The sequence below is a fragment of the Myodes glareolus genome, chromosome 15 (genome assembly GCF_982192425.1).
Source record: "Myodes glareolus chromosome 15, mMyoGla1.1, whole genome shotgun sequence".
NCBI lineage: Eukaryota > Metazoa > Chordata > Mammalia > Rodentia > Cricetidae > Myodes > Myodes glareolus.
In genome coordinates this window covers 49382737-49398513 of record NC_142040.1, presented here as the reverse complement: position 1 = coordinate 49398513, position 15777 = coordinate 49382737, and the positions used below count along the sequence as shown (strand labels likewise).

General features: G+C 35.9%; 1 protein-coding gene across 5 annotated transcripts in view; it reads right to left on the bottom strand.

Moving 5' to 3' along the window:
* The window catches only part of Rictor (RPTOR independent companion of MTOR complex 2), a 101295-nt gene that overhangs the window by 27704 nt on the left and 57814 nt on the right, over positions 1-15777 (bottom strand). For all 5 annotated transcript variants that reach the window (XM_085676680.2, XM_085676682.2, XM_085676681.2 and 2 more), the window contains 14 exons: positions 13071-13138; positions 12371-12438; positions 9617-9699; positions 8371-8458; positions 7721-7811; positions 7570-7636; positions 7365-7445; positions 5455-5555; positions 3908-4073; positions 3199-3300; positions 3028-3074; positions 1648-1783; positions 901-1100; positions 239-365 (listed from right to left, as the gene is read on the bottom strand). In XM_085676680.2, coding sequence (XP_085532806.1) covers positions 239-365; positions 901-1100; positions 1648-1783; positions 3028-3074; positions 3199-3300; positions 3908-4073; positions 5455-5555; positions 7365-7445; positions 7570-7636; positions 7721-7811; positions 8371-8458; positions 9617-9699; positions 12371-12438; positions 13071-13138 — 1425 coding nt within the window. The remainder of the gene's footprint in view (positions 1-238; positions 366-900; positions 1101-1647; positions 1784-3027; positions 3075-3198; positions 3301-3907; positions 4074-5454; positions 5556-7364; positions 7446-7569; positions 7637-7720; positions 7812-8370; positions 8459-9616; positions 9700-12370; positions 12439-13070; positions 13139-15777) is intronic.

The following is a 15777-nucleotide window of genomic DNA, read 5'->3' as shown; positions in this document are numbered from 1 at the left end:
CAATCCTTAACTATCATTAATTATGCATCAAATTTCTTATATTTTGGGAAGTCACAGGAGCCTATGTGGCATATGATGGGCCCTGGAAAAACCACTGTGATCACAGAATGTCCCTTGCCAGTAAGTATAACAACTAAAAGTTAAGGCTAATTTCTTCCCCAAATTCTTAGTTCAATGTATAAAGTACTGGAAAGAACTGGTTATAAAACTATAGCTTTATCTCCCATGTTATACTCACATCAGTAGCTGCCGTGAGGATTTTTGAAAGAATGACTCTAGCTAATCCGTCTCGGCTGTAGTCTAGGCTAGAAACAGTGAGTTTCAGCAGGTGATCTTGATTTTTCAAGGAACAAAGATTAAGAAGACTTAAAAAAAAAAAAGAGTATTTATTATAAATTACTGTGTTGATTCATTAATTCAATAAACTTTTCTCCAGCTTAACTGAAATATGACTGACAAATAGAAAATTATGCATATTCAAAGAAGACAACCTGATTAGATGTACAGTTACCTATCAGCTGATACACTCAATAAAGAATCCATTAGCACAGATGATTAAAATTTTAGGAGATGGTCATGTAAAAACAATTCAAGATACATTTTGTGTTGTTTAACAAGACAGGGTTTCTCTGTGTAACAGTCCTGGAACTCACTCTGTAGACCAGGCTGGCCTCGAACTCACAGAGATTCGCCTGCCTCTGCCTCCCAAGTGCTGGGATTAAAGGCATGCACCACCACCGCCTGGCACAACAAACATTTTTTAAATCCTATATAAATAAATATCTCTGAGAAAAAGCATTTACCAAACACATGCACACAGACTAAAAAGCATATTGTGTATCTGGACTCATTAAAACTAAAGTTTAGGCTTACATTGCAACAAAATTAGAGAATGCTCACCACTGAAAGACGCTGCACTTTTCCAGCATTTTGACTCCGTGAGGATGACAAGAGAGTGTCCCGATGAACAGGAAGTAGTGTTGACTAAGGGTGGTCAGCAAACCATTATTCTGAAGGCTTCTTTCAGGTTTCATCCCAGATGAAGCATTGAGCCACTGAACGATATCTTTCACAAGATCTTCTAAGTACCCCTGCCCATCCTGTAATTAGAAAATCATCTCTAATAGCCATGAAAATCTTAGCGATGCTAAGTCACTGGTAACAGGATGACTGAGTTTGTGGAGTTTGATCCCTTTGAATTAAAAATAAAAGTTATCTGGAGATCTCTTTATTTTCCATTTCTCCATCTTATCTGAAACCAGGCCATCTAGAGGGTGGGTAATTCCCTAAGGTTTCCTAACTAGGTAGGACTACGTCAGGATTCAAATATAGGTCTAAGCTTATATTTCAAATAGAGCTTATACCAACTAGGGAAAAAAAGGTACACCAGAAGGGCAGATGTGTTAGCATACACTTTAATTCCAGCACTTTAGGCAGACAGATTGCTGAGTTTGAGGCCAATGTGGCCTACATAGTGAATTCCAGGTAAACCAGAGAGCTATTTACTCTGATTTTTCCTTAGAAAATGGGGGCTGGGGAGGGGAGAAAGGAAAGGAAAAAAGAAAGTGTGTATTTAAGGGCAGTATTAGAGGAGAAAAAAATATTTCAACAAAAAATATTTTCTATCAAAGTCTCTAGAAGGCTTACCTCTTCAGACTCAAGAAGAAACTCTGTAAACTGACAGCCAACAACTGTGAGCTGCTTGGACTTGGCAAAGTCTAGATCCAGACTGGCATACAGCTTACTGCTGGGCTTGTAAAAATAAAGAAGTCTGCGCACGAACCTAAAAATCAAGATAAAATTAGCAGCAAAGTAGGAAACCACAATTATTAAAGAATCTTGAGCACAGTTTAAGAAACTTACTAAGACCTTGGTACATTTCACATTTAAATAAGAAATCAGTGGGAACCACGTCGGTCGAACAGGAAGTTTCCAGCTGAGACCTGGTAGGGAAAGTGCAGTCCTGACCAGGCATGGGCTACATGAAAACCCTCAGCACTCCTGATTAAGGGCGGAAAGAGAGTAGCTGAAAGCCGCCAGGAGCGGCCACATAGTGGGTTTCAGGCTAGCCTCGACTACATAGCAAAATCATGCCTCCAAAAACCAAAGGAACAAAACTAAAAACAGCCACCACATCCCCAACAACAAAACTGAGATAACACATCTAGACAGGACAAGGAAGCCTCTTACAGACACCAACTTAACTGAGTTTATGAATATATTCCAACAACTTTCAATGCTGTGATCATTTAATATAGTTCACCAGAAGTTCATGCACTACAGTGTAACCTGAAGAAGTAGCTCTGCACAGAAGTTACAAAACAAATTTATTATTGTTTTATTCTTAAAGAATATCAAGAGTACTATGCTTCTTCATGTCACTGCAACTTGCTTATTCTATATATTTCTTAAAACCTGATATAAACATTAAGTCACATACCATTAAATATGAATACAATATAAGAAATGCTAATGATAAGGACTTTTCTAGATAAAGTAAGGCCTTTTTATCCAAGGAGATTGGTAAAAATGTCTGAGTAAAAGCATACAGGTTCAGTAGAGAGCAGCTTCATGTGCCATGAAGTCCGCATGCTTTACATTGTAGCAGCTTCATATGCTATGTATTAAGTCAGCATGCTTTACAGTGTAGCAGCTTCACATGCTGCACATGCTATGACATCAGCACGCTTTACGGTGTAGATAAGCAGTGTTAGGAAGGGACAGCTCTCAGAAGATGACTTGTGTGCAAGCACAAGTGTGCCAATATAAATGCCATTTCTTAATGTCCTTGTATCAGGGTTAGAACCATGACCTAGAAAATACTACCCCAGAGTAAGTAACTTATCATAAAGATCAGAATTGGAAGAAGAATATAAATACCAAGAAAACTAGCTAGTGCATTCTGATTACAAGACTGCATATAAAATGGGCGCATCTTTTAAAATACTAAAGATTACTTTCAGCAGGCATTAACCATAATATAAATTTAAGTTCTTTAAATTTAAATGCACAATAGTTTTTACATACCTGTGCAACTGTTCATCTTTATAGTTTCTTAGATTTACATTTGGCCACTAGAAAAACATGGTATCTTACATTAGAAATGTATATTTGACAATTCCTAAGCATATAACTATAATAAATTATAGTAATAAAATAAAAACAGTTTAGCAATCTCCACAAAGTACTCGATCATACCTTAAGAATGGTCCCAATAAGATTCCAATTCCATTCAAGATTTTCTTTATGTTGAAGGACTTGGCTATCCCTAAGGTTTATTAAAAGAGCTTCCTCTGTATCCTAAAATTACCAGACAGTAATAAGGTCAATTAAACAATCTATGCTCACATCAGAAAACTAATTTCTAATTTTAAAAATGAAGTGGGGTATCATTAATGATCTTCAAAAATAATTTTCAAGAAGCTAATAAACATTCTTAAAAAAACTAGGGCAGGTAGAAGTTTCAGTTAATCAAGTGCTTGCCTTGCAAGCAAGAGTACCTGAGTTCAATCAGCAGAACCTACACATGCTTAGACTGGTGACACACACTTGACATGGCTGCACTATGGAAGAAGATACAAGGGGAATCTGTATCTGCTGGCCAGTCCAGCCTCCTAGCCTACGCAGTGAGTTTTTGGCTAATAAGAGACCCTGTCTCAAAAACAAACAAATAACTCAAGGTACATGAGAAACAGCACACTGTTGTCCTCTGGCCTCACACAAACATCCGCAACACATACTCTACCCTCACATAGACTAAACCCAGCTCCAGGGTCCCTCTTCAAGGTAAAACTAGTAATTTCAAAACCCATATGCCTGAATGAAATTGAAAACTCAAACATGTATAAGTACACTTATAATCCAGTTGTTGAGAATTAGGAAACTAAAGTAACATTCATGTCAGTACCTTAAGAACAAATATATCTTTCTGAACTCGAAGATATTGATCCCGTTTCTGGTGTGTTGCAATTGCTTTCTGAATGATGTGATCTAAATGAAGGCTATAAGGCTTAGGTCCTCGCTTCTTCATTTCATGGAAGCGTTTTAAACAGTTCAGTGCTGCACTGGCTCGGCTAATGAGGAAAGAAAAATCAATACTGTAGCAAGGCTAACATACTTTTAAAGTAATGGCTGCTAAGTTATTTAAACTTACATAAATTCAAGGATAGCGATTACTAAGGAAACTGAAACATTTACTGAAGCATGGGAGCATACGAACAGATCAACACTGCTGATTCGCATAAAGAAAAACCCATTTTGGGTTCAAACTTTCACTTACTAAACTTTCCTAAGGTGGTAGGCCCATTTTGTGTATTGGTTTTAAGAATTCCTTATGCAGTACTGATGAGCTGATTTAATGAACAAGGCATTTGCTTTGCAAGCATTAGGGTACCTGACTTTGGAACCCTAGTACCCACAAAAAGGACTGCACTGTAGTATGCACCTGTAACCTCAGAGTCTGAGGTGAGCACAAGCAGATCCGAGGTCCTAAGAAACAGTGGCCACTTAGCCAGCCTAGCCAGAAGGTGAGCTCCTAGTTTCATCAGAGAGATCCTGTCTTATCAAGTATGGTTGAGAATAAGACAGGGAAACACCTGGCTTCTACATACATATCAAGTGCACCCCCCCCCAAACACATACTCAAAGGCAGTTACAGAAAGTCAAGAATCCAGTTTTCTTATTCACGTTTTAAAGCTTTGTTTTCACATGTGTTCTACTTGAAACTGATTTTTATTTGCATGAAATTGCAATAAAACTTCATTGTCCATTAATATAATCAATGATCCTAGTAGCAACTGAATTGTCTCATCTCTATCTTTGGCATTGACTGATAACCATAATTAGAATCCTTTAAAGTTATTTAATTACTTCTTTGTTATATGTAAAAAAACAGTTTTAAAGAATTTGGCAGCAACCAAGTCTCAACCTTAGAACTTTTGGTAAGTAGAGTCTAAAACTTTTAGGATGCAGTCAGATTGGTAAATACTTAATCTGTTAGTAAAGAGAAGTTAGGGAGCTAATAAAAAATAAAAATAAAAACTTAGGAGTACTACTATTACTGTTATTTTAAGCATAATTTTTATTGCCAATTTAAAGCAAATAATTGATATTTATATATTGATAGGCCCATTTATAAACATTTGTTTTACTAAAGCTAATTAAACTTTTGAAGAATGTGTAATTTTAAAGAAAAGTTCAGAGTTCCAGAGAGCTAGTGGATTGCATTTTATTTACATTAGCAGGGGAAAATGTGCTTGACATATACTAACTTTTTCCAGATAATAAAAGCAAATTAATCATTTACTCAAATAAAATTACTAAATATTTTGAGAATTGTAACTTTCCTTCCTTGAACTTTCCATACTGCTTGTTTTCTCTCCATGTTTAAAGATAAGATTATGTAGGAAGATACTAAATATATTAAGCATACTTTGCTAAGGCTCTAATACTTACAGTCTCTTTTCCTTGGGAATATCAAAGGATGCAGCCATATTCATAAGGGTTGGCAAGCAGTGTAAATGATGGCTATGTGAATGAGGAAGAATTGTGTTTGCCTAAATGAGATTTTAGAAACAAATACAGTTACTTACAGACATATTATAGTATGTAAGACTAATAAAACTCAAGGCTATTCATGATATTAACTTGTTTTTCACCCACACATACTTAGAATTTTTAATCCCATTCAATTCCATTAAGGAAGATAGGTTGCAGCCAGTGAGATGGCTTCACAGGATAGGGTATTTGCCATTAAATTTGAGGACCCATATGGTAGAAAGGATGAACCAACTCCTCCAAAGCTGTACTCTGACCCCCAATGTACCATAGCACAATTGCATGCACACATGTCACACACACAAACAATTTAAAGTATTTTTAAAATAATGAGAATTTTAAATGACCTAAAGAATTATGTAGCAAAGCATCATATTTGAGAAAAGCACAGAAGTGGTATCAGCCTTCTCAGAACATGCTGATCCCATACAGCAACAATCTTTAAACAGAAATAGTATCTTCTGGTGCCAGGCAAAATTCCACTACCCAACCAGTTTCCTACGAATAAGTACATTTATTAAATGTAAATGAGAAGATATGATAAAAATAGTAAATGTAACCAATATTGTTATCCTTCAGTCTGGTCACCTTTTACATTTCACGAGAATCACAGAATTCTGAGACTTGAGGGAAAATATTAAATTCATATAGAAAGATCCCTCCATATAAAAGGAATACTAATATTTTTATAGGAAATGGTATCTTGAGACCTAACATACAGCTTATCTAACTCGAGAATTTGCAGTACTGTTTAGTGCTTTCACAGACAGGCCAATGAGATCAGAGAAAGTGACTAAATCATTGATAAGAGGATAGATTTTATAGAATGCTAAATCCTTTACCTTACATATACATCTCAGTTACTATGTGGGTAAAGAAAGAGTTGGGGGAAGGAAGGAGGAAACAGATGCACAGTTTTGGTTTTGGAGACAGCGTCTATTAAGTGGCCCTGGCTGTTTTGACATTCACTGATATTCACTATGTAGACCAGGTTGGCCTCAAGCTCAGGGATTCACATGCCTCTGCTTTCTGAGTGCTGCAATTAAGATCAAGACCAGGTGCTACCACACCTAGCCAGAAACACTTAAGAAAACAAAAACAAACAAAAAATAATTCTGTCAATAAAAGCAAACCATGATGAATATGAAAAGGTCTATCAAAATAATCACTTCTTCTTAAACAAGTTCAAAGTGATTTTTATTTAGTATTTTATCAGTTGGTAGTGACCTACAAGTACAAATCTTTATAATGCACAATTCTTTTCCTACTCAGTTTACTAAGAGTATAGAAAAGCGTCCACAGCCTCAAGTTTCTGGTAGTTAGTAAAAGTCAGAAAAAAAATCAAGGAGGCCTAGCTGAGGCCTCTACCCAAAGAATCTTGTCATTTAAACCTAAAAGTATTAATTTACGGACATCAGTGATATTCAGGTATTATATTTAAAACTTTTTCACTAAACTTTCTGAAGGTCAATAAGTCACTACAATGTCCTAGCAGACATAAAATTTATGATTTTGTATTTTTTATTTCTTTCTTTCTTCAGTGAGGATGCCTTTCTGAATGCAATCAAGATTTACAGGAACAAAATACCAACATTAAGGTTAAAGAGAAAAAAATCAACATTCAGTACTTGTTACATTTACAAAACCACTTAATATAGACATAGAACATCTCTATCAGGAATCAAGGACTTTGGCAAAAGGAAAATGTACTGTCTGAGCTATCATAAAGTAATGCCATTCAATTAACCAGTTTTATCATTTAAAATCCTACACATTTTAACCACATAACCAGAGGTCATGATACTTACCATATGCAAGAGCTCTCCTAAAAGGATGGTTGCTCTAACTGAGATGTGGTCATCACTGTTCGTTATCACTTCAACCAAGCCCTATGGCGGCAAGAAGAAAGCATCACTGCTGTACACGGTACATAGAGACACATTTCTGCATCAGATCTATTTCTCATTCTAACAAATTTTGTTCATGGACAGAATAAAGGTTTCTAAACATTACCTCTAAAAGTCCATTACGAATAAATGCAGAAAGGATCAGTGCCAAATAATTGTCCATGAGGTCTGGTCTAGAAATAAACGCACATAAAAAATTTACATGTTCTACATAACATAAAAACAGTAATGGTAATACATGAATCATTTTTATATACCTGGATCTAGCACGATGGGGAAGAATAGTTTTTGCCTCAGCTGCCACAAAGCCATCTGAAAGCCTCCAACTGTCCTGGAACCTTCCTGGATCTAAAAGAGTTAAAAGAGGTAGTTACCAGATTATATAACAGGGAATCAGATGAATGTTGGACTATCAGCTATCCAGGCTACAGAAAACTTCAAAGGGGTCTTAAAAATAATTTGCTTGTGGTACAGACTGTGGTTACCTGGGCCTGTTATATGGACACCTCTATAATGTCCGTGCTTGTCAAGTAGTGTGCGTACCTGTGACAGTGGCATACGGGAGTGGAGATAGGCAGATCTGGAGAGCTCAAGGGCCAGTCAGACTAGCTGAAACAATCAGGCCCTGGTTCACTGAGACTCTATCTCAAAACAATAAGGGAGTGACAGAGGACGAAGCCTGATGGTCTGTTCTGGCCTCCCCATGTGGAGTGAGCAGACCTGTACACTCACATGCAACACACACATGGCATAGCAGCTTAACTTTATGAGTCAGATAATGTCTAACTTCCAGAAAGAAGAGAAAGTGATGTTCAAATTAGTATTTCACCATTTTGTCATTTATTTCCATCAAGTCATTTAAAAGTTCCCATAAGCAGCAGACCCCAGCGCAGGTGTTAGTACTCACCTACACTGAGTAGGGCTTCTATGAACTCATCTGTCACAACAGGTAGAGGGAGACGAAATATATCATAGAGCACTTCAAGCAGACCTCGCTAGAAGAGCAAATACAGTTCACTTATTTCTACAAAAGTTTTTAATGGCTTTTAAAAGATCATGTTCAAAGAATGACAAAACTAATAAAAAACATACCTATCACATTCTATCAAGATTATGTTAAGGAAGGGATAATTACTAAATATTTAATATGTCAATTCTTTTTCCAAGAAAGTGTTTCCTTATCATCATTGTGCAAATCTGAAAATAGATTTCAGTTCTTTCCATGCACAGGGATGGAAGTCAGTAGTTGAGCAGGGGTGTGCTCTGTGGTAAACGACTTGCCTACAATGTCCCAAGGTTTGATTTCCCAACACTCCAAAAACGGTCAAAAAAGTAGCTCCTTTTGTTCCTTGCTCAGAGACGTTTTCGTTTTGTAAGCACACCCTCCCACTTCCATGGTCTAGTGCATTTTACTTCACATTTTAAGCAAGAAATGCCTAGTCAAGGTTTTCTCACAAGCTTGTTCAGCTACAGGTATGGGTCATTTAAAGAAAACCAACCAGGAGGTAAAACAAAGAAACAAAATTAAAACAAAAACATTTAAAGGAAAAGAGAACTTAAGAGTTAATGTATTTTTTCCCTCCACATTCAATTTGTTTTTAGCTACTTACTATAAAGGTCTTAAAATTATAACCATTTAGGAAAATATCTAATAAGTCAAGACATAAACAACTTAGTTTTAGTGACAATCACCATCTTGGAAATAAAAACAAGATAACAATGGTATCAAAACTATATAAATTACAAAGCATGACCACATAAATATACATCTACTTTTTGTTATATATGTATTTTTAGGTTTGATTCTTTTAAAATAAAAATGTTCTTCTGTTTCACTTGCATTGTTTTAATAATTTTAACTCAAGTTTTAATAGAATTGCCACTCCCAACAGTATTTTAAATGATCCATATATTACTATTACATAGTCATGTGCTGTACCATGCTCTAAACTAAAAGTTAACAGCTTGAGGTTAGTGCAGATGACTGTAGAGACCAGTGGCATTAGACTTTAGTGGAACTGCAATTACAGGTAGCTATGACAGGTATGCTGGAAGCCCAGCCTCAATCTTCCACAAGAGCAGGACACAGTTCACTCTTAATAAGGAGCCTTCAAGAGTCCAGGCATGTAAGAATTACAGTAACTGTTACTTACTCTTATTTCCATATTTGGTATGCAAAGTACTCCAATTAGGGACTGGATCCCAGAGTTTCCAGGTTTACATAAATTAATAATACCTAAGGAGGATAAAAGTTAAAAATAAGAAAGAAATTCTACAATAATATATCATGATATAAAATCTGTGATTAAATTAAATTATACTACTTGGCTATTATAATTGATATCATGTAACTGAAGGATACCAAGTATTCTCTGACAATTCCCACCGATTAGAAATTGTCATTAAGTCCATCACTTAAATTCCTCATCAATTTCTATTTCATATCTAGAAACTGATGAACAAGGTATATACACGAATACCTGTCTGGAAGTAAGAATATGAGAGAGAAAAACAACAGTATTTTCCCTATCGAATACTCCTCAGACTAGAGGAAGAAAAAAATCCATATAACATTTGTCAAATATATTTCTAAAATCAGTTGAATGAATATATGAAAATAAGTAACATACTCTAAATAAAATTCATGGATCAAAGAGTTAAGTTGCAGAATTCTGAACATACTAAAATTTTATGTCACAAATGATAAGTAAATAGGTGATAAGCAAGCATAAAATGCTCGGTATCATTAATTTTCATGAAATGCAAATTGTATCACAGAGACCACTACACTAAAATAGTTAACACTGGAGACTGCAACAACAAACACTGAAAAGAATGCAGAGCAACTGAACTCACACAGGCTGATGACAGTGCACAACAGAACATTTGTACTGAGCAGCTAACCACAAGTGTACATGTGTACCTTTTCAGGACTAAAGAACGCTGGCATCTGCAAGCTTCTTCACAGTACATCACAAAAACTTAGATGGAATGATGGAGACAAATGGGGACAGACAGACAAGCAGATAGTGGAGACAGATACAAAATCTACATAATAGGAATACATGCTAACCACAGTAGTTTTCAAAATTCTTCCAAATGTTTTGTATTAAAATGTTAGGGTAGTCGCACAGGACTCTAAAGCTCTCTGTCACCACTACGATGGCCAACCAACCATTAACAAAAATCCTGAGAACCAGGTATGTTTCAAATTCTGATTTTTTTCTTTCAAACTTCAGAATACCTGTACGTGTGTCATGGGATAACTCAGGTATGGACCCAATATAAAGTCATTTATGCTTCATGTATACTTTATATACACATCCTGAAGACAAATGTTCTTGTGTTAACTGTAACTAATCACATGAGGTCACATGTAAAATTTTCTATTTATGTCACCACTCCAAAAAAAATCTCAGATATTGAAGCAATTTGGATTTCATATTAAGGATGTTTGATTTGTATGTCTGTATGCATGAATAAGTTATAATTTCTCTTTAGACTTAGAAACATAGTTCTAGTTAAACACAGTAAGCAGAATTAAGTGCTTAAGTTTTGAAGAGCACATCTCACACCCTGAGAAGTCAGAGATTATAAGGGGTATAAACCTTCTTCTCTGCTAACACAGGCTGTTGACACTTGGGGAAAATCTGTGCTGCTGAAATTAGCATCCCATCAGCAGGAGGACCTAAGCTGTGTCTGTTAAAAGAGGACCTGGGGGCTAGGATGCACTGCTCTATACTTTCAGCCTTGAGAAACCTCAATGATCACATGCCAGTCCCCAAAAGCACACTGATGGTTTCTGAGAGGTGACTGGGAATTAGATGAGGTCATCGCTACAAATCTCCAAACTAACTCTATGAGAGCAAAGTCTGGAGCTTGCAGTCTGTCATTTTTGCCACATGATATTAATGTCACGTTCTTGAACATTTCAATTTCCAGAAGTAAAAACTATATAAATCTTAATTTTAAAATAAATCAAATACTTGTTAGCATTTAGTTTTGGAAATAAAAAATAAATTAGAATAAATATGAAAAATATTTATTATTTACTCTTACATTCACACACAACCTTTCAGCTGTCTGTGAAGGTAAGCACAACAGACAAGGCAACGTTTTCACTGAGGCAATTAGATGGCAGAAGAACACTGGACACACTAGCAAAAGCCCAGTGGCTAGGATAAACATTTGTATAGAAAAGATATTTGTAAGGTAGGGTTACTTCAGTACACAGCAGTATTTAAGTAAGTTTCTTTGTTCTGCTTATGCTAACGTTCCTTTACAAGCTCTCTTTGCAGAAATACTGTGAAACTAAGAAGGTAATCATTGCCAGAAAATAAGTCAATAGCTATATTACTTTATGAAAAAAATGTTTTACTTCGGAGAATGAGGAAACATGTATAAGCCCTATATTAAAGAACTCTCTGATGAGCTGGTTATGAGGCTCAGGGATAGAGCTCTTGCTTATTAGGCACAAAGCCCTGGGTTCAAAACAAGTAACAACAATGTTTCAGACTCCTAACACCCTATCTAACATAGCTACTACTTATGACATTACTAAACAATTTTAAGTAAGAAGCTTCAGCAATACATGATACACAAGTTTTGTCTTTTACTTTGAGAGTCTTCTTCAGGAATGTAGATCATGCTGGATTTTTCTTAAAATGTCCAGGTAATCAATAGTACAGTCTTGCAAGTATAATGAATGTATATATACAGAATGGAATAACCTACTTATTATAAACTTTCTTCATTGTGTTTTAATCATTTTGTATAAATCTCCTTGGTTATAATACCATAAATGTAAAGCTACATTTGTATTTAAATTAGATTCCACAACAATTAAACATCTGAAAAACCAAGTAAGGTCTATTCTTTGACGTCACTGAGCAACATACAGAACCTACCTGCCCATGAGCGGAATGTCGCAATGATTCCCATTTTACTGGCTAGAAATCGTGCTTCTCTGTCTTCTCTGTTGGAGGGTGGGGATGGGGAATTAGTAAAGACACAAGAGAAAAAAGGAGGTGAGTTTCATTAAAGTATTTATGTTTGAAATCAAAACAAGATGTTTAGAGAAAGACCAGATTACTCTACAATTAGTCAACTACATAACACAGACAGGCACAAATAAATTAATGAATAAAAATAAAATCTACACCATGATTTATAACTAAGTTACAAATCTTGATCCTTCTGAAAACTGCTCTTAGCTGGCCTTCAACTGAGCACTAGAGCACAGCCAGCTGAATGAGCATCTGTGCAGCAAGGATGCTCCGGAAGCAAGAGTCCACACCCAAAACAGAAGTTTGTCAACCTGCATTCTCTTCAACTTTTCTAGACAGCAGGCTCAGTAATCTGTAGTCATCAATTACTAAATCAAAGGAATCCAGTGCTGTATCAATTTGGAGATCACAAATTAACATTTAAATTTCTCAAAGCCTTCCTTTAATGTATACTATGTAACTCAGAAAGTACAACGTAAGCCAGAGATAGGACATTCACGTATACTCCCACTCACTAGCACTGTACATTATCAGTGTAAACATAGCACTTAATAGAAGTACACAGACACCACACACCCTAGCAGAAACTCATGGTACTTACTTGAGCTGTCCTTCAGCTGTATCTGGACTGTGTCTGTAGTGGAAATCAGTATAGGGTGCTAAAATTCGCTAATTAGAAAAGAAAATAGAAACAGAAGCAATTTTTATTATAAAAGGCATTCTTTCTATAACACAAAATTAATTTCATTCCTCTGTATCTTTAAGAAGATTAGCTGTTTCAGTTATTTAATCTTCAAATTCATTTTTAAAATGTAGCATGATTTTACGTACATTAACTGATTTTTTAATACATAAATTAAGGTATAATATGTATCTATAAAACAAAGCAGACATAGGCATAAATGTGTTTCTGGGCTGGGTTGGCAGTCATCTTCCCTCAGCACCCAATATGATTACCAAATACACATGTTTCCATTGGCTGTTGAGAAACCAAGTGTCAAAGGTTCTTTTGAAGCCACATGTCTTTTTGTTGGTTTCTTCTCAAGTTGCTCTTGAGTTTATGAAATATGGATTTAGCAGTATTGTGATGGAGTGTCTAACAACTTATTTTCTTTTACATTCTATTTGCAAAATGTAGTTAAATCTAGAAGCTAAATTTTAGTCACTGTTTCTGTGGATCCTTGCTTCTGCCAATCTTCTCTCCCTTCCTAAGGACTGAACTGTTGTGTTGATGTGCTGTGTCCTGGGTGCCGCTCACCCTCACTGTGATTTACGCTGGTTATATACTGACTGTTTTTCAGTTTCCTATTGACATCTCCTTGTCCACAATAAAGTTGTAATTCCACAGAATCCTGACTTCTAGATCTATTTTTCACACTAGAAATTCCATTTGACTCATTTTGTATGTCTAATTATAGGACAAAATTTCACTTACAATTGTTTTCCAGAACAAATTAGCTATGGTTTACTTAAACTCTTTTCTATTTGGATTATGCCTAAGCAAGTTCTAAAAATTATTCTTTCTTTTGAGTTTTCAGTAATGTGATGATGTCTTTTTGTATGAATAGAAATCATGTATGTGTGCATATGTATGTTGGGAGCTGAACTGTCTGTGCAAGCACACATGCTTTTCCACCGTATTTTCTGAGGTAGCCTCCCACTGAACCTAGAGACTATTGTTTATGCTAGTCCATAAAGTACTGTGCCCCTGGGGCCCATCTGTCTGTCTCTGGCACATTTCACCATATCCAGTTGTTCATGTAGGTCCTGGAGATGCCAACTTCGGTTGTACCAAGCACTTCATACATTGAGCCAGCCAGTCCATGACGAGACAACTCTGACTGAATGAATGTTCACAGTCATTTTATAAAAGATCTACCTGATACTATCTCCCACTAGAGGTGGCTGATCTTTTCTTCTATGCAAATAAATGAAAGCAGCTAATCATTCTACTCCAAGGCAGTTATACTGCAATTCCAGTAACACTAGGTCTGTCTGTTTGTTCTGACATCACAGAATGTTCTGCCAGTGCTTTCAATAGAAGGTAGGTATTTTTATTTACTCCTTAGCAATGAGAACAGGGTTTTAAAAGATTCCTTTCTATTATTTTTCACTATGTGTACGTGTTTGTGAGTGCACGTGCAGAGGCCAAGAGGCAGGTCTCCCTGGAGCTGGAGTTACAAGAGCTATTTGCTGACACTCAAACTGGGACCCCGGAAGAGTGGATTGGATTGCTCTAACCATGGAACCACCTTTCCAGTCCCAAGAATTGGATTTTTCTTCTTCTTCTTTAAAAAACAAACAAACAAACAAACAGCAACAACAACAACAAAAACAGGGTCTCATTATGTAGCCTTGCTTAATCTGGAATTCACTATGTAGAACAGGGTGGTCTAGAACTCAGAAAAATATGCTTGCCTCTGTCTCCCAAGTACTGGTATTAAAGGCATACACCATCCCAAGAATGATATTTTTAAGACAATACTTTGCATGTTAAATTGAGACCTTTATTTCAATAACTCTGAGAACCTGGTAAAAGTCAAGAACAGATTAGTTACAAATTATCCAGTTTGTTACTGTAGCACTACACATCCACCAAAAGCTCTTGATCTTTCTGATCTCAGTTAGAGCATATGTGAATTTCCTCTTCAAATATACCCTAAGTAGGAAACTGCCCCCCAAAAAGTAAAAACTTCCATGATAACTTCTTGTATAAATACACTACAAATGAATACCAGGGTAAACTAAAAACTGAGACATAAAACTTTAAGTGAGCAACTCATCTATTTTTAACAGGAGGAAGATGATGTCTGGTAGCAGAGGCAAGGGTACTATCGGCAGTTCTTTATAGAAAAGAAAAAGCATTGATTTAAAATGAAAACAAAATGATATGAATAAAAAGATTACATTCTCCTAACTGACTCCATGATGAAGACACAGTGATGAAGACAGAGGACAGTGATAGACAACCAAGAAAGTCAGCACAAACTACACAGGAAGAACTATGCAACACATTTATGTAGAGCAGAAAAAAAGAGGAAATGCATATAGCTAAATGTAAACTTGGATGGATAAAAAGAACTACTGTTATTATTGTTAAAATTTGTTATTTAGAACACTGAAATTTCAAAATAGTTTTTAAATCTGAAAACCACGACCTAGGGTTTTTACCTATGAAAAATATAAGTTGATGTCTTCGTAGTATGACTGAGTATCTTTTGGGTATATGCATGCCCAAGAGTGGTAGTGCTCGATCTTGAGGTAGGTTGATTCCCAATTTTCTGAGAAACAGTTATACTGATGTCCAA